The 23,900-nt window shown below is 51.7% G+C and overlaps 1 protein-coding gene and 1 long non-coding RNA gene across 5 annotated transcripts; both read right to left on the reverse strand.

Annotated features, from left to right (window-relative positions):
* Window positions 1-3,493: 3,493 nt before the first annotated feature.
* On the reverse strand, window positions 3,494-15,745 carry LOC135811243 (uncharacterized). 4 transcript variants are annotated; one of them, XR_010552577.1, is made up of 4 exons: window positions 15,185-15,732; window positions 8,378-8,474; window positions 5,104-5,520; window positions 3,494-4,731 (listed from the first exon to the last, which is right to left on the reverse strand). XR_010552577.1 is itself a non-coding variant. In XM_065324443.1 (2 exons), the coding sequence occupies exons 1-2, from the start codon at window positions 8,487-8,489 to the stop codon at window positions 4,499-4,501; spliced, it is 345 nt and encodes a 114-aa protein (XP_065180515.1). In that variant the 5' UTR covers window positions 8,490-8,875; the 3' UTR covers window positions 3,494-4,498. The 4 variants fall into 4 exon arrangements, 1 of the variants encoding a protein (XP_065180515.1); XR_010552575.1 differs by having other exon boundaries at window positions 3,494-5,520; window positions 15,185-15,745; XR_010552576.1 differs by lacking the exon at window positions 8,378-8,474 and having other exon boundaries at window positions 3,494-5,520; window positions 15,185-15,745.
* A 1,033-nt stretch (window positions 15,746-16,778) lies between these two features.
* On the reverse strand, window positions 16,779-22,410 carry LOC135811245 (uncharacterized). Its single transcript, XR_010552579.1, has 2 exons — window positions 22,367-22,410; window positions 16,779-17,676 (listed from the first exon to the last, which is right to left on the reverse strand). It is a non-coding gene; the product is annotated as an uncharacterized LOC135811245 (long non-coding RNA).
* Window positions 22,411-23,900: the final 1,490 nt, after the last annotated feature.

Raw genomic sequence — 23,900 nt, forward strand, 5'->3', positions numbered from 1 at the left:
AGCTGCTCCTCCGGGGCCCACGTAACCTTCATGGCAGTGGCTCAACAGGACAAAAGGACAGGACAGGTGTGTGTGTGTGTGTGTGTGTGTGTGTGTGTGTGTGTGTGTGTGTGTGCAAGCCCGCGAGTGGAGCCAACTACCGCACGAAGACAACGACTTGGAACGACTCTGAGCGTTGGCTCATGGAATGCTCGCTCTGTTGTGGAGAGTGATGGACCAGTTCTAGCGGCAGCCGTGAGAGGAGTTGTTTCCGATGATAAGCCAGATCCATAGCTGCTTTCTCAGGACTGCCTAGCCTGACTCGGCATTCGCCTGGGCACGCTTAGAGGCCTTAATCAGCTGCGGCAGTTGGCAGAGGATAAGTCACGGTGGAATGGCACCCCGCGGCACTCATCTTCCTCTGCCGAGCCGGGTCCTTGACTTATCCCCTGCAGGGTGAACATCGTGCACGAACAGCCTACCGTCTTTCTGACATTGCCACTCGAACTTGACAACAGAAGCTGCTTTTCGTATGTGCAGTTACATTGAGCCATGGTGTTTTTGTCTTATGTTTGTGAATCCTTACCGGAAGCAAATGCTGGTTTTTATGCATTCGTGTAATTACTCAGCGCTATTTGCAATAATAATAATAGCTGCTGGAGATGGCTCTCTCGAACATGGTCCCGCTCGTCGTTCTATATTGTCGGCCCGGTAAGGGGACACGTGACCGTAATGGCAGTGTTTACCAGGACCAGGACCAGGTGTGTGTGTGTGTGTGTGTGTGTGTGTGTGTGCTTGTGTGTGTGAGTGTGTGTGTGTGTGCTTGTGTGTGTGTGTGGGTGTGAGTGTGCGTGTGAATAAATATAAATAAAAAAGACCAAAAAGCAGGGATTCACTGGCCAGAAAAAGCCACTACATAGCTGTGTGGTGTAGACCAGGCTGAATAGTGGTGGCCAATTCTTCAGCTTTGGAAGCTGTTGAATGGGACTGCGAGATGCTGCAGAAGACCAGGTTCAACGTTTCTGGATGGTCATCCATCGATGGTGGGGTATACGATGCTCGAGGAACTAGATTCCAGTGAAAACCCAAGATTCCTTTGCTCCTGGACGCTCCGACGTGTTGTGATATCTGCCAGGTGCGCAGTAACTAGTATTTTCATCGCTATAGCGAGGACGATGGCGATCGGCAAACTCTCGCTCGCAGCCATCACCAGCCTCTCAAAACCATCACTTGGCATCCCCCAGAGGTATAGGATAAAGCCAAAACAGCTCACAACAAACAAAAGCTAAGGACGATGGAAAGAGAGAATGTCAAAAAGAAGACGAACAGTATGAAGTTCAAATGGTTTTGAACACTCGTACCACCAACTATACCACTTTCAATAAATTGTGACGCCATTTTGTTTTAACAGGCATACGGTCCATTAGACAGTTATCTGGCGCAAGTATTGATCTGTCTTATTCAGATCTTGTTCGCTATCGTTGCTATAAGAGAAAATCTGTGGGTGCACATCCAGGGCATTTGCAGATTTGCGTGCTTCTCTTGCGACGAGCGTATACATGGTTACATGGTGTGTGTGTCTGTGTGTGTGTGTGTGTGTGTGTGTGTGTGTGTGTGTGTGTGTGTGTGTGTGTGTGTGTGTGTGTGTGCGTGTGTGAGAGAGAGAGAGAGAGAATGTGTGTGTGAGATTTGGAGAATGAGTGTGTGTGTATTTGGGTACATGGTGTGTGAGATTTAGAGAATGTGTGTGCGTCTGGGGGGTGGAAAAATGAAAAAAAAGGATTCACTGGCCAGAAAAAGTCACTTCAATCAGCTGTGTGGTGGATACCAGGCTAAAAATAGTGGCGGTCGATTCATCAGCCTTGCAAGCTGTTGAATGGTGTAATCCCAGCACAAGTTGCTATGTCTAACATAGCTGTTCGCTATCATCGATTCCGCGATGGGCAGGTCTGAGGTCTGAGGGGGGGGGGGGGGGATTTAGAGAATGCATGTGTGCGTGCGTGTGTGTGTGTGTGTGTGTATGTGAGAGAGATATATATGTAGAGAATGTGTGTATGTGTGTGCGTGCGTGTATGCGCGTGCGAGTGTATGTGTATGTGAGAAAAGGGAGAGAGTGTGGGTGCATTTGTGTGTAATGGTGTTGGCATGTGTGGATTTGGCATTTTAAAAGTCCCCAGCTCTATTCTCATTCGCGCCGGAACTGCTGCTGCATAGCCCCAAGTCTGAAGACTTGGCAAGTTCACGCCTGCACTTGACTCTTGCGCTATGATACGCGTCGCCTATGATACCCCTCAGAATTTCCCACCTTGCTTCCCCTTATGTTCTGTCTGCCCGTGTTGGATCCATCAGTTGTCTGATGATGGTAGTAATAGGTGAAACTCAGAGTTGTAACAAATCTTACAATCTCTCTCTTTTCTTACATACATGTACATGTATTCACATTGATCATTTCCTAATGTCCGCTTCAATTATACTATTTATCGCCATAATCAAGTTATTGTCTCCTCGTCGCCTATTCATTTGCTTTCACTATCATCAGGCAACGTTGCCTGATGATAGTGAAAGCAAATGAATAAACTTTAAGTACATGTACCTGTACATGTATGAGCAAACAAGCCGTGATTGCCTCTCTTGTCCTCTATTACAGTATTAGTATTACACTCTGACTTCGCCGTGTGGATCACTGTCAGCACACTGTGTGTATCCTCCGCTACATTCGTTGTTCTTATTTTACTAGTAAACGAGGCTGTGTATCCGACCATTCCTCCCCCCTGTGATAAAAAATCATTGCCCAGCACGGCAAGGTCCGTGGCGCCAGACAGGTGAACTTGTGCAGGGCGCGAACTGCTTGACTCACGTGATCGTAACAGCAGCGACCCAGCGAGCACTGGCTAGCTATCTCCTGTACAAGAACCAAGTGGGCCCGTTTTGTACTGTCGAGTGTCGTAACAGCCGTGTGGCTGTGCACACATGCCACTTCGGATTTGTCATGTGACAGTCATTGACTCTTGGTGTCAACAAAATTTGTTGACACCAAGAGTCTCAGAGGGATTATTTTTTTAGTGAGTGCACCTTCAGTATTTAATTACTGAAGGTGCACACTCACTAAAAAAATAATCCCTCTGAGAGGCTCTGTCTCCAGATTACAGCGCTAGCGGTGAATCACACCGGTGATCCATAATGGATCAAGCAGGTGCTGCATGATAGTAGTGATCACGTGACAGACTGCATGACTATTGTAGACATTGTACGTGTGCAGTGGAGGAGCTAGACACATACAAATGTAGCAGGGCCGGCTAGATAGGGGAAGTCCCTAGCCCTGGTACGCTGTGGCTGTGAGGCTGTGAGCTGACATGGACTAGAACTGTAAGAGTTAGTACAGAATTCACATGTACATGACCACTGAACAGTACTACTTGTACTTGTAGGTTAGTTGTAGGTCTAGGTACTCAGTTGCAAGTGACACGTGACAAGTGACAGTTAACCATCATGCCACACAACAGAGACGAGCCTGTGGGGTGTCGCAAGCGTTTATTCCAGCGTGAATAATCATGAGCCTGTGATCGGTAATCAAGTATGACGTACATGTACTCAGTATGAGGTTATGATTATAAATGATGTACACATATCACACATCAGAGAGGCAAGGACAGCAGAAGCGACCCGCGGGGTCCTGCGCCGTCAGAACGGCTACGTGTACTACTAGGTTGCTATGGCAGCGGAATACTAAATCTTAGTACACATGAATAGTTCAATGGTGCCGATGTGCGTGCAATATGCGGCGCCCATCAGCAGCACCCGTACCTCCAATAAAGGTACCGAATGGCTTGCGACACGCAGGCTCTAGTAGTGCTGTGGCATGCCTGCGGGCCTGAGAATGTACGTGCGATATGCCCTGCTGGACCAGCGGCCTGCAGCCATCAGGGCATACTCTGGTGCGCCTCGATCCACCATGTGTGTGGCTCCCCCGGCGCGTAAGGAATGGCTGCTGATGCTTGGACCTAGCACTTTGTGTAGGACAGCATTGATGTCGTTCGGCGTGAGATGGCGACCATCCTGAAACTTGAATAGGGTTGCTTGTCATTGCTCCATTTGCTGGACCGAACGTAAGCCTGGGCTCGGACGGGACATAGTGCGGGGTCAGCGTAGCGATGCAGCGCTACCTCCCCGCCTGTTGTTAATTGAGACGTGTTATTCCTCTGGAGCTGCAGATAGGCCTCCTGCTGGTCTAACCGGGAACGTGTGGTGACAGCGACGTGTACTCACTCACACGCAGCAGCAGGCCGTGGAAGGCTGTCGTAAGAGCAGCCCATAGCATTAGTTTGTCTGCCGGGGAGTACAAGGACCGATCCAAGAACTGGCGGAGAGCCTTCAGCTGGTGGACGGTGATCGCTTGGCGCTGAGGGCGTGCTGACGGATGCCTGGGAAGCGACGCTCTCTCCCTCTCTAAGCCCTTGAGCAGGGCTGTGATGCGGCTTGAGGATATAACCCAGACCGGGTCTCGCATGTGGAGGAGGTGCTATTCGATCGCGGCCAGGTAGACTCTCAGAGTGCTGGCGCTGACTGAGTGAGACATTGCGGCAGCGAACAGCAGGACATTGTTCTGATCTGGGTGATGTGCGTCGCGGCGCATGCGACCCATGAACTCCAGGAATGCACGCCAGCCTGGGGCGTACGTGCGCTGTGTGCCAGTGGCTACCGAGTTGGCAATCAGGTGCTCTGCTCTCGCTGAGAGAGCGGCGGCTAGCGAGCCTAGAAGGACACAGGCACAAGTGCATGCAACACAAAACGCACACACCCATACGCAGGCACACGCGCATGTTTCCTAAACAGGCAGGATGGTAGGTCGGCCGCGCTGCGGTGTATGTGTGCTGCACCGGGTCGCCGAACAGCGGCCCGCTTCCCGGAACACACTGGCTCGGCGGCGTGGCTGCGGATTGTAAGCAGAGGACCCGTGGTTTATGCTAGTGGGAAATCTCCCCCTGACCTCGGCGGGGCGTTCCTGTACTGGTTTGGCAGAGGTTCGCCCTCATCCTGTGGGGCTAATGCAAATACGACCCGAGAGCCCCCCTCCCCCAGCCCTGTGGGGTGGGAGCCTCTGCTATTGGCCTAACCCATAGGTACTTAGCCTTGCGGGTGGACGCATGGGGGTGGCACGTAAGCGTTGGCTTGCGTAGCCGTTACTTTCGGCGGTAAGCGATCCTCCGGCGGGAGGTGGACATCCGGCGGGATGTTATGCAAGCGGGGATGGTGACCCTGGACAGACACACAGAACAACAGACAGCAGGCGGCGAAGCCTTGGTTCGGTGGAGCCGTTGCTTGCAGCGGCAGTGTCTGTAAGCGATTCTCCGGCGGGAGTTATATGTTCGGCGGGATGTAATGCGAGCGGGGCTAGCGACCTTGGATAGGCACACAGAACAATAGACAGCGGGCTTCGAAGCGTTGGCTCGCGGAGCCATTGCTTGCGGCGGTGGTGTCTGTAGGCGATCCTACGGCGGGAGGTGGACATCCGGCGGGATGTTATGCGCGCGGCTTGCGACCCTGGATATACACGCAGAGCACAAGACAGCGAGCAGGTCAGGCTCGCGGAGCCGTGCCCCTAGTATACGGGCAAACATACAACCTGCTAGGTAGACTTAACACCCTCTACAATTTGCCTCGGTAGCATGGCAACACGGTGCCTGGCCATTATTTTGTTTGCGCCATGCGGGCCACGCGTGTCGCGTACATATGAAGCGCCCCCGTGTACAGTGGTCGCCGGTTCGGGGCATGCCGGGTGTCGGCCTCTATTCCTCCCAAAAAGAAAAAAGGGGGTTCTTAGGGGCCGGATAAGCCCATTAAGCACACAGAGTGGTAAGATAGACCATAAAGGGTTTGCCCCAGCGAGGGCATGGATAATCATTGACAGCGGAAATTGTAGATGGGTTAGTAGAGTAGGGGAAACAAAACAACAAGAAAAGAGCAGAGATGCCAGATGCTGGGCTGGGGGGACTACGGACGTACGGCAAGCCTGCGTAGTGGTGGCTGGGATTGCCGAGAGCTTGAATTGGTGGCTGGAGCGCCTGGCCAACTGCAGACGGATGCGACTATCCGTTGTCGGATTGGGCACTTGCGAGTGATGATTGGGCAGTCTCCGCGTCGGGAACCAGACGGCGGAAGCACAGGAACTGGGCCCGGGAGAGTGCGTCTGCGATGCTGTTGTCGACGCCGGCAATGTGACGGACGAGCAGGCAGAAGTTGTGGCGAGCGGCGAGTTGCATGGTGTTGCGTATCAGTGCCATGACCCCGGCGTGTCGGCATGTGCCGGACTCCCAGACAGTGCACACTGCTGAATTATCGCAGTGGAAGAGGATCTCCGTCTGTGCCCAGTGGGGGCCCCAGAGTTGGCAGGCAATGGCGATTGGCCACATCTCTCTCCACATTATGGACGTGTATGGTGGGGCCTGACCATGTGCCCGCGAACCAACGACCCTGGTAAAAGCCGCCGAAACCGATGCCAGGCGCGTCGGTGAACAGTTCCAGGTCCGGGGACTTTGACCATACGGGGTCGCGTAGGAGGGCCTTTCCGTTCCATAGTGGGAGGAAATCCTGCCACCATTTTACGTCGGCGAGAGCCTCGCTGGTGAGCCCGACGGCCGTGGCAGGGCTGGTGACCGAGGAACACAGGTCGATGAGGCGGCGAGTGAACGTACGACCGGCTGGGACGACCTTGGCGGCGAACGCCAGGTGGCCAACGAGGGACTGGAGTTCGTGTTTGGACGCTGATGACCGGATGGCCCAGGCTGCGAGGAGTTGCCGCAATGTACGGCAATGTCAATGTCGATGCCAAGCACTGTGAGGCAGGCGGCGGGGCCAACAACTTTGTCCGGGCCGTCTGCTGTTGGAACGCCCAGTTTTGTGAAGACCTGCAGAATAGTGGCTTTGTGGGTCGCGGCCGCCGAGGACGTGACAGACTCGGCTGCTGGAGACACTAAGACGAAGTCATCCAAATAGTGCTCCAGTGCAGGGATACTATAGTTATTACGGAGGATCCATTCTAAGACGGAAGCCAGGCAGATTAACACACTGGGAGCGGAGCGTAGGCCAAATGGCAGGACAGTATCGATATAGTAGTTGGCCTTCCACAACATGCCGAGGAACCGCCAGTCGTCGGGGTGCATGGGGCAGAGTCGGAAAGCGTGCTTCAGGTCCACCTTTGACAGAAGGGCTCCGGGGCCCGTCGTGCGCACGTGGCTGCTATCGTGTCAATCGTAATAAGAGAGAAACGGTAGGCCTGCTTGTCAAAGAACGAATTGACGCTGTTTCCATCGGGGGCGGACAGGTGCATGATGAGCCGGTGGCCGCCCGACTTCTTGGGGACCACACCTACGCCAGAGGTGCGTCGATGGACGAATGGCGGCGCGTTGAAGGGGCCAGCGGGTGTGGCCCCCGACTGCATTCCGTGGCCAGGTACTGGTCGACGACCTCGGGATGTGCTGCCGCTGAAGACAAGCTGCGTACGGACACATCACGGGGTCCGGCGAACCCGATACGACAGCCGGCACGTAAATTGCTAATTAGAGAATGAACAAATGCAGGATTGGGGTGCGCGAGCAATTCAGTGTGTAATGCATCAATATTGATAGGGGTGTTGGGGTGTAATGCAATGTTCATAGGGGTGTTAGGGGGTGGGTGAATGCAAGAAAGGGGTGCCGGGGCTGATTGCTGTTCGCTCGTATTTCTTGGCTGGACAGGCTGACACGGCGTGCGAGCCGAAGAGGCAGGCGTGTCGAAAGCAACATGGGCCGCTGCAGGCGCCGTGATTGTAGCGGCGGCAGATTTCGGTTGATTTAGTGCTTGCACTTTCTTTCGCCTGCTTGCCACGAAAGGCCGAGGTGTACACTCCGGCCAAGTGCCCCACCTTCTTGCAAATGCTGCAATTGGGGAGGGCCTGTCCCGTGAAACACGTCGCGAAAAGCTCCGTGTCGAGCTCCGCCAGGGATCGGCTTGGGTCCTTTGACAGGGCCTGGCGTGCCCTCGTGTCATAGTCCACGACTGACGAAAAGCGGTACTTCTTCGGCTGCCTGTTCCATGCGTATTTGATGCTGCATCTGTGCAGCGGCGCAGCGAGGTTGATCACGGATGGCGATCAGGCTAAAAATAGATCATGCCTCGGTCCACGTGGCAAGGTTCTCAATTTTTCCTTTCGGTGCGCTTGTCACTGAAAGTGCCCCTTCCTCGTCTATGCGGAACCTCTTAGGGGCTGGCTCCCCGGTAGAAATAGATTTGGGCGGGAGCAGTATTGCCAGATCTATATACTCGATTCATCTGATCCGATCAGCTGTCTCCACCGAGACGTGCGAAATGCAGGAGGGGTAGCCCATGTTCGTATGGTGCATGAATTCATCAGCACACATACCGTCTTCTTGGTGCTCCGTGACGGTCTCCGGTGCGTTGCCGCTGAGGGCTGCTGCCACGCTGGCTGCCACGATCTGCTGGATAGACTCCCTTTGTGCCTGCGAGAAAGCCATAGTGGGTGTAAGACTATCGCTGAGAGCGGAGAAGAGACAATTTCAAACAATTTCTTCGGCGGGCAGGCACAACAAACAACTGGTGAATGTCTTTACTTGTTCCTGCCTTGCGAGGGTGGCCTTGGGTGAGCTTGCACCCAAGGCGGATAGGTGGCTTATACGGCATGCCGTACGCGCATCGCGGTTTCGATTGCTTGCGTGGGGCCCCGCGGGAGCCCGGCAGTGCGTACGATTTCCAAATGTTTCAGCTCAGCAACCCCTCCGCCACGAGTACACTGTACTGAGATGGCTGACCGTAGCACACTAAAAATACCTTCCGACGCCTCTGCATTAACAAACTGCTTCATGGCAAACAATGTTAGAAAGCAGGCTGCATAATGCCCTTATAAGGCAGAGCTTGACACACGGTACAGAGCATAGAAACTGTATTGTGACAGGCTGTCTCACTGTTGCAGCGCGAGTTTGCTTTTGCAGCGCTTTTGCAGCTTTTCCATCGACGCAACCTACCGCACGCCTTAACCATCGTTGGCAGTTAATTGGTATTCCGCTTGTTCTTGTAGTAATCGCCATACCAATTTGTTTTGGGTGAAGCACGAATGTTTACTAAACTCGGTTTTCCAACAGGTGGCTGAACCCCTCCCCTCCCCCTCCCTTTCAGCCGATAGCCTTGACAAATTGGTACCGCATTTTACTTGTGTATTACACGGTGTACTAAATTCAACCCATCATTACGACGGCCTGCCTGTTGTATTATTATGTACGCTATCCTATATGCAACCACCCGCGTGCATCTGTCTTATTGTACGCAGTTTATGTTAGCTTACGTCATGCATTGGTATTTGGCATGCACGCATGACTACACATTGAGCATGCTGATTGGGTTGTGCTGTTCTTTTTTTTTTTGTTCTTTTCCACTCGCTCCTCGATGGAGACTACTACAAAGTATTTATTAGAATAAACCAATACGTTTATCACATGGCGCAGTGAACTATTTTCTTACCTGTCGTAGTAGTATTGTAGGCGGTAGGTAAGATCACCCGTTGTGACCTGACAATCCCGGCCCGTTGTTTCAGTTGTGTGAACCTCGTGCGAGTGCTGTAAATTTGTTTCGATTCGTAATGACTCGTAATGACTCGACTCTGGTAGTGATGCTGTCCCTGGCGCAGCAGCCGCGCCAAACTTACCTGTCAGCCCTGATGTTCAGGCTCTGTTGACCTTCATGCAGGCACAGATGACAGCCGCAGCGGACCGCGAGGCACGCCTGACTGCCCTGTTGAGTAGCTCCAATACATCCACATCGCAGCAGCTCACGACGAAACAAATCTCGGTGGAACGGCCCATCCTGCTTTCATCTGCCACGCTCGCGGACCTCAACGCATGGGAGGAGGCTTGGGAGGATTACGCGAGATGCCAGAAATTGTCCGTTCAGGACCGACTCACACGAGTGAGTGCTCTACGCCAGGCACTAGATGAAGACATACGGCGTTATTTGCGCGAGGTGATCATCGCCGTGGCCACTAATGCCGATGTCTCGGACATAATCTGTGCTGTCAAGAAGTATATCCGTAGGCAACGTAACCCGTTGCTGGATCGGATAGACTTCTATAACCGACGCCAGCAACGTGGTGAAACCTTTGATGCTTTTTACACCGGCTTAAAGGAGTCCTTTGCTGCCTGCGACTTCGCCGACTTGCAAGTCTGTTCCGCATGCTCTGCCCGCATGTGCAGCAGTTGCCCCAAGATGCTGGTGCAAGCACACGAGGAGATCCTCCGTGACCGGATTGTTGTGGGTGTGCACGATGACGACACTGGGCACAAATTGTTAGCCGAACAATCCCTGACACTAGCTAACGCCGCAAAGATTTGCCGTGCTGAGGAAGCAGCAAAGCAAACTGGGGATGGTATTCTGCCGTCAGCATCGATCAACGCCGCCCGTAGGTCACAGTACCAGCGTCAGAAACGCTTTGGTGACAAGCCGGCGCCGGACGCCACCTCTAAGGCAGCACCCCAGTCTGCTTATTCATCACCCAAGAAATGTCCCCAGTGTGGCCGCTCTACGCATACCAAGTCTGCCTGCCCCGCTGCTGGCAAAACTTGTAACGGCTGCAAAGCCACTGGACATTTTGAAAAAATGTGCCCGAAGAAATCCAAGCAGCCACGTGGTTCCAAAATCGGCCAGCTGAAGCTCCAGCAAGCATCATCCGGGCAACAAGGCACCGTGTCTGTGACGACTACGCTCAACACGGAGGAGACAGGTGCAGCCATTAACTGGATACCGGACACCGGCAGTGATGTCGACGCCATTGGTCTTCGTCATCTTGACCTTCTGGGTGGATTCCCAGAAAACCTGGCGGAGGACCCAGACGTTGTCACCGGTGTGAACGGTCAGCCTCTCGTATCCTTTGGCCAGATCAGTTCCAGTCTTGGGCTAGGCTCCAAGACTCACCGCACCACCATACACGTGTACTCCGAGCTGTCGGATGCCTTGCTCACTCGGACATCCCTGTGTGCGCTCGGATTGCTGCCGCCCAACTGGCCTTCTGTTTGCCGAGTTGAGCGCAAGCAAGCACCTGAGCCCACCGCCGACCAGATTCGCACTGAGCTGCTGGAGGAGTTTTCTGACGTGTTCGACTCTGACAGTCTGAAGCCCATGTCTGGTCCGTCAATGGACATTCAGCTCGAACCAGACGCTACACCTTCCTGTGTTCATCACGCTAGACCAGTGCCCTATGCGTTTCGGGACCAGATTAAGGAACAGCTTGACAACATGGTGAAGGATGGCATCATTGAGCCTGTCTCTGAACCCCTCGACTGGTGCCACTCTATTGTTATAGTCGACAAGAAGGGCACCACTGAGAAGCGTCTAACGGTGGACTTCAAGAAGCTGAACGATCAGATCCAACGTCCCACGCATCCGACACAGCCACCTCATGATGTCGTCACCAGTGTCAGCGGTCGCTTCTTTACGAAGCTCGATGCTCGCCATGGCTACTGGCAAGTGCCACTCAGCGAAGCAGCGCGGCCATTGACAACGTTTATCACTCCATGGGGCCGGTATCAGTACTTGCACAATCCGCAGGGCCTCATCTCGGCCGGAGACGAGTATAACCGCCGTATGAGCACGGCATTCGACAACATCACCAATTTCAAAAAGGTCGTCGACGACTGTCTCGTCTATGATGATGACCTTGGTGACCATGTGGCACGCGTCCGGCGCGTATTGTTGTGTGCGCGCGAGCACGGCGTAACCCTTAGCGCGAAGAAGTTTGTGTTCGCTGCTACCGAGATCGAGTTCTGCGGCTACATCCTGAATGCTGACGGTTGGACTGTCGATGACGCTAAGCTCTCCGCTATCCGCGACTTCTCCACCCCGACGAATCGGACCGACCTCCGATCGTTCATGGGCCTCGTAAATCAGCTTGCTGAGTTTACACCTGCTATCGCCGAGCTGGCGACACCGCTTCGTGGTCTGCTGAAGACGGCTGCTGTTTTCCAGTGGGAAACACCACACACCGATGCGTTCAACCGTGTGAAGAATGCTCTGGTCGAACCCCCCATTCTGGCGTATTACCAACCTGGTCTGGAAACACGTCTGGAAACAGATGCATCCCGCACGAAAGGTCTCGGCTCTGTTCCAACTGCACCCGGAGTGGAAACAGCGTGCTACCAGTATAGAGAGTTCTGATTCTCCACCTGTCCCGGATCCAGATTCGTCTCAGCCGCGCACGTTGTCTAAGCTCACTATTGGCATGCACGTAGATCTGCAAGATCCGCGCACCAAACGGTGGACAGGTCGAGGCATCGTTGTCGCCATTGGTACCCATTGAGAGTATTACGTCAAGCTACGTAGTGGTCGTGTGTTTTGGCGAAATCGTCGCTTCCTACGGCCTTATGTCCCATTGCTGCCTGATCGCGTTTCTACTGATAGTGCGTCTGAACCTGCTGTTCCCGCACCTACTGAGCCTGTTGTTGCACCCCGTCGCAGCACCCGTAACCGCCGTCAACCTGTCCGTTTGAACATTTCTGCACACCAAGGACAGTCATATGTTTGATTAGTTTTTCTTCTTCTGTAGTCTGTGCTACACTGTGACTGTTCTCGTTGCCTTGCCTCTTGTTCATGTTTTTTTTTGGATCTTCATAGTTATTATGTTAAGATCATAGTCTGGCTTGTTCACCCATTATGATCTCGGAAGGGCGTGTTGTTTTATTATGTACGCTATCCTATATGCAACCACCCGCGTGCATCTGTCTTATTGTACGCAGTTTACGTTAGCTTACGTCATGCATTGGTATTTGGCATGCTCGCATGACTACACATTGAGCATGCTGATTCGGTTGTGCTGTTCTTTGTTTTGTTGTTCTTTTCCACTCGCTCCTCGATGGAAACTACTACAAAGTATTTATTAGAATAAACCAATACGTTTATCACACTGCCTTCATGAGAGAGCGGGGCACAGACAAGCAATGTCATGTGCAAGCATGTATTAGTAGCGGGCATGCAGCCCGGTGGTCGATACGTACGTGATTTAGCGTTACAGTGTCCAGTGTTGTCTCCCTATATTATTATTAAGCCACGACCTCGGGTGTACTCGTATGCTACATACATGTGCAGTTGCGCTTAACTGAAATCTGACCCAAAGTGCTAAGCTGGTGCCCTCAACCTGCACCGGCCTTGGTTGCCTGGAAGTGGCACGAATGTGGCTGGACGTACACCTGCACCGGCCTTGGTTGCCTGGAAGTGGCAAGAATGCTGCTGGACGTACACCTGCCGCTGGCCTTGGTTGCCTGGAAGTGGCATGAATGTGGCTGGACGTACACCTGCACCAGCCTTGGTTGCCTGGAAGTGGCACGAATGTGGCTGGACGTACACCTGCACCGGCCTTGGTTGCCTGGAAGTGGCACGAATGTGGCTGGACGTACACCTGCACCGGCCTTGGTTGCCTGGAAGTGGCACGAATGTGGCGGGACGTACAACTGCACCGGCCTTGGTTGCCTGGAAGTGGCACGAATGTGGCTGGACGTACACCTGCACCGGCCTTGGTTGCCTGGAAGTGGCACGAATGTGGCTGGACGTACACCTGCACCGGCCTTGGTTGCCTGGAAGTGGCAAGAATGCTGCTGGACGTACACCTGCCGCTGGCCTTGGTTGCCTGGAAGTGGCATGAATGTGGCTGGACGTACACCTGCACCAGCCTTGGTTGCCTGGAAGTGGCACGAATGTGGCTGGACGTACACCTGCACCGGCCTTGGTTGCCTGGAAGTGGCACGAATGTGGCTGGACGTACACCTGCACCGGCCTTGGTTGCCTGGAAGTGGCACGAATGTGGCGGGACGTACAACTGCACCGGCCTTGGTTGCCTGGAAGTGGCACGAATGTGGCTGGACGTACACCTGCACCGGCCTTGGTTGCCTGGAAGTGGCACGAATGTGGCTGGACGTACACCTGCACCGGCCTTGGTTGCCTGGAAGTGGCACGAATGTGGCTGGACGTACACCTGCACCGGCCTTGGTTGCCTGGAAGTGGCACGAATGTGGCTGGACGTACACCTGCACCGGCCTTGGTTGCCTGGAAGTGGCACGAATGTGGCTGGACGTACACCTGCACCGGCCTTGGTTGCCTGGAAGTGGCACGAATTTGGCTGGACGTACACCTGCACCGGCCTTGGTTGCCTGGAAGTGGTACGAATGTGGCTGGACGTACACCTGCACCAGCCTTGGTTGCCTGGAAGTGGCACGAATGTGGCTGGACGTACACCTGCACCAGCCTTGGTTGCCTGGAAGTGGCACGAATGTGGCTGGACGTACACCTGCACCGGCCTTGGTTGCCTGGAAGTGGCACGAATTTGGCTGGACGTACACCTGCACCGGCCTTGGTTGCCTGGAAGTGGCACGAATGTGGCTGGACGTACACCTGCACCAGCCTTGGTTGCCTGGAAGTGGCACGAATGTGGCTGGACGTACACCTGCACCGGCCTTGGTTGCCTGGAAGTGGCACGAATTTGGCTGGACGTACACCTGCACCGGCCTTGGTTGCCTGGAAGTGGCACGCATGTGGCTGGACGTACACCTGCACCGGCCTTGGTTGCCTGGAAGTGACACGAATGTGGCTGGACGTACACATGTAAAGATACAGTACATGTGCAGATGCAATGATGTAAACTGTGATAGGAACTGCTCCAGGCCGCCAGCTTTGTACTTTGGGTCGTATTTCAGTGAGCACAGCAACTGTAGCATACTAGTAGGTTTTGTATGATGCAGTGCATGTTCTGTTTCAATTCATTTCCCTATTGTTTCATCACTTTATTTCAACACGGATTTAAGTGCTCCGTTTTGCGGAGACCAGCTCTCCTCCCCCCCCCCCCCCCCCTCTCTCTGTTCTCAATCTGTATCGAGGGGCATTCAAGTCATGCAGTTATGTGATTACAGTGTAACATTCACGTTTCCTTGTAAAATGTGTTCAGATACGAAGTTTGACTGGTACACAGTTCCTGGGTTCCTGGGTACCTGGGTACCTGGGTACCTGGGTAGGTCTACCTGGGCGAATTATCTGTCCAGTTGTACTAATCTTGTACATAGTCCAACCGCTATCTTCAAACAGAATTTTCTTTCAACGTTTCTTCGTTCTAGCATTGCCAGATTACTGAGCAGCCAGCGCATGGCTGTGAGCGTTGACACGTACACCCTTCGTTTCTTACCGTGTTGTGGAGTGACTTCACTGCACGGTGCACTTGACAATCCGTGTTCTGTGTACCATCATCATGATCATCTCATGTCCTCTCTTGAAGCTTGGTCTCTCTGGCTCTCCAACAGTCACAGAACTGACTGTATATCAGCAGTGGCAGCGGAACAAGCCCTGCAGTAGATCTGCAATAAACCCGCGGAACAAGCCCTGCAGTAGATCTGCAATAAACCCGAGGAACAAGCCCTGCAGTAGATTTGCAATAAACCCGAGGAACAAGCCCTGCAGTAGATCTGCACTAAACCCGCGGAACAAGCCCTGCAGTAGATCTGCAATAAACATGACTGTGTTCTGGGTTCTTGCCATACACTACAGCAAAGGCAAACTGTCGCCACTAGAATGAAGTTCTGAAAAGCCACTGAAATATTCTGCTGCAGAAAAGAGAACATGAAACTCAATCCGTTCGCATTTCCAGGAACGCATCGACTTTCACTGATACGGACACAATTGTATCGAAAATGCTCTATAAGGAATCGAAACTTGTAGTCTCGGCAAGTTAGTTTCTATCGACTCTCGTATTTCGATTCCAGCGCAGACATACAATACGATTACCCGTATGTATCACGGACCCTACTAGTACTAGTCTACTACTACATGATGTAGCACAGTAGCAGGTAAATGTACAGCACTGGTCCTTGCGGGTGCGGACACGGGGAAATCCCTTGAATCCCCTGCACGTATCCCGCCCTGACTGACAAGTAACGCACGCGCACGTACAGTTCTGACAGGGCTAGCTCAGGGCCCGGTACGGCGGTAGGGGCATCAGATCGACCTCATGAATGAAGTAGCGCCACCGTTCGAGCGCAATGAACAGGGTGTGTGTGTGTGCGCGCGCGCGCGTGCGTGTGTGTTTGTGTGCGCGCGTGTGTATGTGTGTGTATGAGGTGCAGGGGCCATGTAACGAGGCCTGGCGCAAATATTCATGACGCCCAATTCTTTGTCCCTGGCATGGTTGTTGTCACTCTCTCCTTTGTAGCTTGGTATTATTTCCCACTCCATATCTCTGCTGCTGCTTTGGAGATGGTAAGTTTTTTTATATACATGTACATCTGCATGTAAGAAAGAACCAGTCAACGACCATCATAGCTATGTACCAATACTGGCTAAGAGCAAGCTGCACTGGACACAAGTGAAATCTGGGTAGCTACGTACACAATAGGAGTCTTTTCTGCGTTTATCCTGATAGCAATGATTTTTTTTCCAAAGCCAGAGGCCCGAGCGTACCTTGCCAGATTGCTCAGTGAGCTCTGGATAACGCAAACAGAAAATGCACTACCCCACATGAGAGTGCTCAAACTGACAAGTCAGTGAGCTCTGGATAACGCAAACAGAAAATGCACTACCCCACATGAGAGTGCTCAAACTGACAAGTCAGTGAGCTCTGGATAACGCAAACAGAAAATGCACTACCCCACATGAGAGTGCTCAAACTGACAAGTCAGTGAGCTCTGGATAACGCAAACAGAAAATGCACTACCCCACATGAGAGTGCTCAAACTGACAAGTCAGTGAGCTCTGGATAACGCAAACAGAAAATGCACTACCCCACATGAGAGTGCTCAAACTGACAAGTCAGTGAGCTCTGGATAACGCAAACAGAAAATGCACTACCCCACACGAGAGTGCTGAACTGCTACAAGAGCAGGAGCGAAATACTCAAATTCTACTACAATTATTATTACTACTAGCTACATTGAAGATAGGATGAGAACTATACGATGTCATGATAATGTGTACTATCAATACAAAACTATCAACTGCAGCATACATGCTATACATGCAGTGTGTAACACTGTAACAAACACAAATGCACACCCTGCAGCTGGATCAGATAACTCACAACGAATGCACAGAGCCTGCACATGATTGCCATTTTGTACTCACGTAAGACAAAGATGATCTATCATGACATCATGACACCGTAACATCATGACATCATAACATCATGACATCATGGTATCATAACATCATGGCACCGTAACATCATGACATCATGACATCATAACATCATGACATCATAACATCATGACACCATAACATCATGACATCATAACATCATGACATCAAAACATGACATCATGACACCATAACATCATGACATCACAGAGCCCGCAGACACCACGATGCATAGTATATGTGTGGTTCAAACAGACAGATAAATTCCGTTCTTATAATGAAAGCGAAAAGGAATGAATTCAACGACAGTCATTTACTATGGCATTGCATTATGTTTCAGGATTAATATCACATCGAAATCAGCTCATCAAACCTCGCCTTTGCATCTCTCAACACATTGCTGCAACGGTGGCTGAATGTTCATTCCAGCGGTTACAGAAGACACATCAACGAAAATGCATTGTGACGCCGATTACTCAGGATGCACTGTAACCTTCACTGAAGTCTTGTCTGTTTCCGTAGTTACCGGAGAATCTTGAAGAAGTACTCAACCTAGAGGAATGAATTTAGTAGAGGAAAATATGGAACCCGCGATCACAGGACGCACACACATACACACATGCACGAACACACCCATACACACACACATACACACGCACACACATACGCACGTGCGTGCGTGCACACACACACACACACACACACACGCACACACACACGCACATGCAAGAGCACACACAATGTCTAGCAATGCACCCCAGGGCACTTTGTACATTTCATTCCTTCGTCATCTTAGCTCTCTTTCTGAAGTCTCCGAACAGTCACAACTGCTGCTTGGATTGTGAGTCGGAGAGCAGCGAAAGAAGCAGTTGTACAAGAGCAACGACAACATGGTCCTCAGATCCACGACCATGAGATTAAGACAAGCATGCTCTACCGAGTGTGCAACAGGAACAATTCCATTCTCGACGGGAAGGAGAGTTAAGACAGAATACCATAAGGGCCCGGTCCCACATGCAGTGGCGGATCCGCTGGTGCGACAAGGTTTTGCGGGAGTGGTGTCGCACCTCTCCTGCGACAAAATGCTCGCGTGGTCTCCCATGATCACGCGTGCACGGCGAACGAAGCAAGCGCGCCTCTCTGACTTCCAAAATATTCAGTGCAGCTCTCCTGCAACCCAAGCATGCTTTCACTTGGAAGTACGCGTGCACGTACTGTATACTGATACTGAGTCTGTACAGTCACTCAGTACAGTACTGTGTCTGTGGACAGAACTGTTTCGTCCTTTGTGGACACATCAACGCAGCACTGATGTACTGATGATGTAGATGCTAGGTGTTGGACAGATCGTTGTTTTTGTTCAGTTGAGTATCAAGCATTACCATTAGCTACATGTCGTGGGTTCAGTATTGTTGACTTTGAGTCTTTGTTCTGTATAATCTGAAAGAATGGATTTTCCGTTGGGTAGAGGTCGACTGGCGAGACGTTGTCACAAGGCTATGGAGAACGCAGCGACATTGTCGTTGCTGAATACTAGTACGAACTTGTTGAACAGCACATCGACGATACCTGCTATAGATACTAGAATTGCTCTTGCCAGACCTACATCACAGTGGTCCCCCTGCGTGGTTTTACATGATGGCCATGCTTGGCTGCTCACGGGCCCGCGATTTGGTCTTTGGCCGACGCCGCAGCCGTCGGTTTCAGCATCAGCTTCTCGGCTATCCACCTATACCGCTCCGTATCTCTCTTCATCCCTTGGTCAAACGAGTCTCGACCTCAACATACATGACGTGTACAACTGCAGCCGTAGCTGCTCTGACTCAAGTCCAAGTGTCCACTTCATGACCGAAAAATTAAATCGAACAACACAAATCGCTCACTATGGCCGAGTGTCGCAGGAGCGGAACTTCCGCAGGAGAGTATATGCTCCAAAAATTTTGGAGTAGCGGATTTAAACTTTCCGCCATGGCGGAAGTTCCGCTACTCGCAGTTTCCATGGTGATACACGCTGTTGCGACACCGCTGCAGCGAATCCGCAACTCTCAAGTGCATGTGGGACCGGGCCCTAAGAGAGATTGTGTGAGAAATGCAGATGCAGCTTCCGCATATACAGGCACATCTGAACATTGCAGCATTCTCAGGGGTAGACCCACACCGCAGACAAAGGGTTTGTGTAGATAGGCAGACAAAATATCGAAAGGAGTTATGGGAATAGGACATATGTTCTGTTCCTAAACGTTCCTCACTGACATTCCCTATGAACTCCAAGATTAGCGTGAGAATGAGACCAGACCAGAATAGGACCAAAGCCGGAGTGAGACCAAAACCGGAATAAGACCAAAACCAGAATGAGACCAGACCAGAATAAGGTTGTATTTGTTCGGTCATTCCGGAATGAGCATGGAATGAGAGTAGCAAATAATTGTGCGTGCATGCACTCGGGAATCTGGCAAACGTTTTGCGAGACTCCGCAAACGGCGGTCGAATGTTTTGTTTTTGAGATCTACGAGTTGTTTTTTGCAGCCTTTCAAAGATAAGGTGGTAGCCTAAGAATGTTGTGGTTGCTATCTTGCTTCCGTACGTTTCTAGTTCTGCATGCCCCTACGACGATCATGGTGAAGGAGCGGCCAAACTCGGCATAGGCCTACGAGCTCCACTAGGGTACACGCCTGTACGCGACGTTTGGCCGCTACTTCATCATGACTATTCCGTATTCGACCTCGCATCAGTCAAAACGGCTCTAGCTCTTCACGGATTGGAAGCGCTTGTTTGACGGAGGTGCGGTTGTAAGATTAAGTCGAGTGGCAGGTTCAGTGCCTGTGTGGGTGATTATGTGATATGCATTGGTGGGACTGCCTCCCTAACCGAGTGATTCTGGAGGCCCTGCTCGACGATGAGGAGAAGAGGTGCGAGGGCATCAATCCAGTTCTTGTCCTGACCGAACGCTGTCTCAGGCAGCGAAGGGTAAAAAATGCCACAAACCAGTAGCGGTAACTATCCCGAGGTTACAGTACCAGCCTACACCCTGGACGATTTTCGGCAACATTCCGTCTGTCGACAATCGCGTTTGAGGTTTTGTTGGCGGAGATATGCAATAGTGACAGCCCCCAGTGGCCGCCACATATTTTCAATCCGCTCGGAATGAGCACTCATTCCACTTTTTTCTTTGGAATCGCCAGAATCGATTCTGCCCCCTTCATTCCGCGACCGGAATCGGAATTGCACGGAACAAACGCTGTCCGGTGCATCAAACAAACGCACCGCAACCAAAGCACAGCGGAATGACTTTGGAATGGTGTTGGAATGACACCGAACAAACGCAACCTAAGACCAGACCAGAATAAGACCAGACCGGAATAAGACCAGACCAGAATGAGACCAGACCGGAATTAGATCAGACCAGAATGAGACCAGACCGGAATGAGACCACACCGGAATGAGACCAGACCAGAATAAGACCAGACCAGAATAAGACCAGACCAGAATAAGACCAGACCAGAATAAGACCAGACCCTAATACGACCAGACCAGAAAAAGACCAGACCAGAATAAGACCAGACCAGAATGAGACTAGACCGGAATAAGACCAGAACGGAATGAGACCAGACCGGAATGAGACCAGACCGGAATGAGACCAGACCGGGATGAGACCAGACCGGATTGAGACCAGACCGGAATGAGACCAGACCGAGATGAGACCAGACCGGATTGAGACCAGACCGGAATAAGACCAGACCAGAATAAGACCAGACCAGAATAAGACCAGACCGGAATACGACTAGACCAGAATAAGACCAGACCAGAATAAGACCAGACCAGAATGAGACTAGACCGGAATAAGACCAGACCGGAATGAGACCAAACCGGAATGAGACCAGACCGGGATGAGACCAGACCGGATTGAGACCAGACCGGAATGAGACCAGACCGGGATGAGACCAGACCGGATTGAGACCAGACCGGAATAAGACCAGACGAGAATAAGACCAGACCGGAATGAGACCAGACCGGAATAAGACCAGACCAGAATAAGACCAGACCGAAATGAGACCAGACCGGAATGAGACCAGACCGGAATGAGACCGGACCGGAATAAGACCAGACCCCAAATAAGACCAGACCGGAATGAGAACAGACCAGAATAAGACCAGACCGGAATGAGACCGGACCGGAATGAGACCAGACAGGAATGAGACCAGACAGGAATGAGACCAGACCGGAATGAGACCAGACCGGAATGAGACCAGACCGGAATGAGACCAGACCGGAATGAGATCAGGCCGGAATAAGACCAGACCGGAATGAGACCAGACCGGAATGAGACCAGACCGGAATGAGACCAGACCGGAATGAGACCAGAACAGAATAAGATCAGACCGGAATGAGACCAGACCAGAATGAGATCAGACCGGAATGAGACCAGACCGGAATAAGACCAGACCAGAATAAGACCAGACCGGAATGAGATCAGACCAGAATAAGACCAGACCGGAATGAGACCAGACTGGAATGAGATCAGAACAGAATAAGACCAGACCGGAATGAGACCAGACCGGAATGAGACCAGACCGGAATGAGACCAGACCGGAATGAGACCAGACCGGAATGAGATCAGACCAGCATAAGACCAGACTAGGCTTTCCCCAAATCGGCCCGGTTATTGTTCGCCTATTTGGCTGTTCGCTTGGTTCAAAAATACATCAGATTCGGCTGAAAATCAGCCGATTGTTCGAAAATCGGCTACAAAATTGGAATATTTTGGAAAATCGGCCAGAAGAATTGTGGGCATACTGGCTACAAGAGTGGTGAGACACTGGGGAAAAGAAATTCTAGTTTTTTTACTAGTAATGATCTTCCTAATGGCTGTTGTTTGTTTGGGAGGAGTTCAAAGGACACGAGTCACACGACCTCAACGCACTAGTTTACAAGTACTGCCATAGAGAGCTCGAGCGGTCATGCTTGCAGCAATATCATTCGTTCGTAAACTCACTTTGCAACAACATTTGGAAGATTTTCGGCGATTCTCAAAGGAACCCTCCAAAATCGGCTAAAACCTTATACATTTTTCGGTAAGTCTTGTTTACGGAGAATTTTGCGGCCGGCCGATTTGGGGAAAGCCTTGACCAGACCATACCAGCATGACACGAGACCAGCATGACACCATACCAGCATGACACCATACCAGCATGACACCATACCTGCAGGACACCATACCAGCATGAGATAGAGCTCCACTCACCTCCTGCATACCGTCATCAGCTAGGTCAGTGCAGTGAACAGCATGATGATTCGAACCCTAGCCCAAACAACAACAGCATACCACCAGCTAGGGAGTAGTACATGGTTAGTGGCGAATGTTGATCTTACTGGATCTGCTGGTCCAACAAACTGTCTGAACTGCTCTACACAAGCATCGCCATGTTGATGAGTTAATGCCATGGCAACGCATGCTCCTGAGCACAACTCAGATACCATCTCCTGCCGAGTGGCACAATAGGAAAGCAGACAAACACACACCGACATACAGACACACACACACACACACACACACACACACACACACACACGCACAGACACACACAAAACACACATGCATACACTCGCACACAGACATGCACACAAAACACACATACATACACAGACGCGGTCCGGAAACAGCGGGTTGCCCTGCCCTGCTGCAGAGCGCATTGTCTCGGCTGCGGTCGCTGCTGCAAGTCATCCCGTGGTTTCGACCTGCATAGCTGTGCTAATTTCCTGTCCAGGAAGTAGAGCGGCGTTTCTGGGTCCAATGCTGAACTCAGTGCTGTCGACCCCTGCACAGGGGACACGTGACCATTTGATGGCAGTGTTACCAAGGTGTGTGTGTGTGTGTGTGTGTGTGTGTGTGTGTGTGTGTGTGTGTGTGTGTGTGTGTGTGTGTGCAAGCCCGCGAGTGGAGCAAACTACCGCACGAAGACGACGACTTGGAACGACTCTGAGCGTTGGCTCATGGAATGTTCGCTCTGTTGTGGAGAGTGATGGACCAGTTCTAGCGGCAGCCGTGAGAGGAATCGTTTCCGATGATAAGCCAGATCCATAGCTGCTGGAGATGGCTCTCTCGAACATGGTCCCGCTCGTCGTTCTATATTGTCGGCTCCGTAAGGGGACACGTGACCGTAATGGCAGTGTTTACCAGGACCAGGACCAGGTGTGTGTGTATGTGTGTTTGTGTGTGTGTGTGTGTGTGTGTGTGTGTATGTGTGTGTGTGTGTGTGTGTGTGTGTGTGTGTGTGTGTGTGTGTGTGTGTGTGTGTGAGTGTGCGTGTGAATAAATAAAAATAAAAAGACCAAAAAGCAGGGATTCACTGGCCAGAAAAAGCCACTTCATAGCTGTGTGGTGTAGACCAGGCTGGATAGTGGTGGCCAATTCTTCAGCCTTGGAAGCTGTTGAATGGGACTGCGAGATGCTGCAGAAGACCAGGTTCAACGTTTCTGGACGGTCATCCATCGATGGTGGGCTATACGATGCTGGAGGAACTAGATTCCAGTGAAAACCCAAGATTCCTTTGCTCCTGGACGCTCCGACGTGTTGTGATATCTGCCAGGTGCGCAGTAACTAGTATTTTCATCGCTATAGCGAGGACGATGGCGATCGGCAAACTCTCGCTCGCAGCCATCACCAGCCTCTCAAAACCATCACTTGGCATCCCCCAGAGGTATAGGATAAAGCCAAAACAGCTCACAACAAACAAAAGCTAAGGACGATGGAAAGAGAGAATGTCAAAAAGAAGACG

Source organism: Sycon ciliatum, chromosome 3, assembly GCF_964019385.1.
Source record: "Sycon ciliatum chromosome 3, ocSycCili1.1, whole genome shotgun sequence".
NCBI lineage: Eukaryota > Metazoa > Porifera > Calcarea > Leucosolenida > Sycettidae > Sycon > Sycon ciliatum.

Bases quoted from the DNA above. Each gene is read 5' to 3' on its own strand.
- LOC135811243 (XM_065324443.1), bottom strand. From the start codon at position 8,489: ATGGCTTTCTCGCAGGCACAAAGGGAGTCTATCCAGCAGATCGTGGCA. The intron at 4,732-8,377 runs GTATGTGTGCTG...GTGTCCTTCTAG, and splicing joins CACGGAGCACCAAGAAGACG to GCTCGCTAGCCGCCGCTCTC.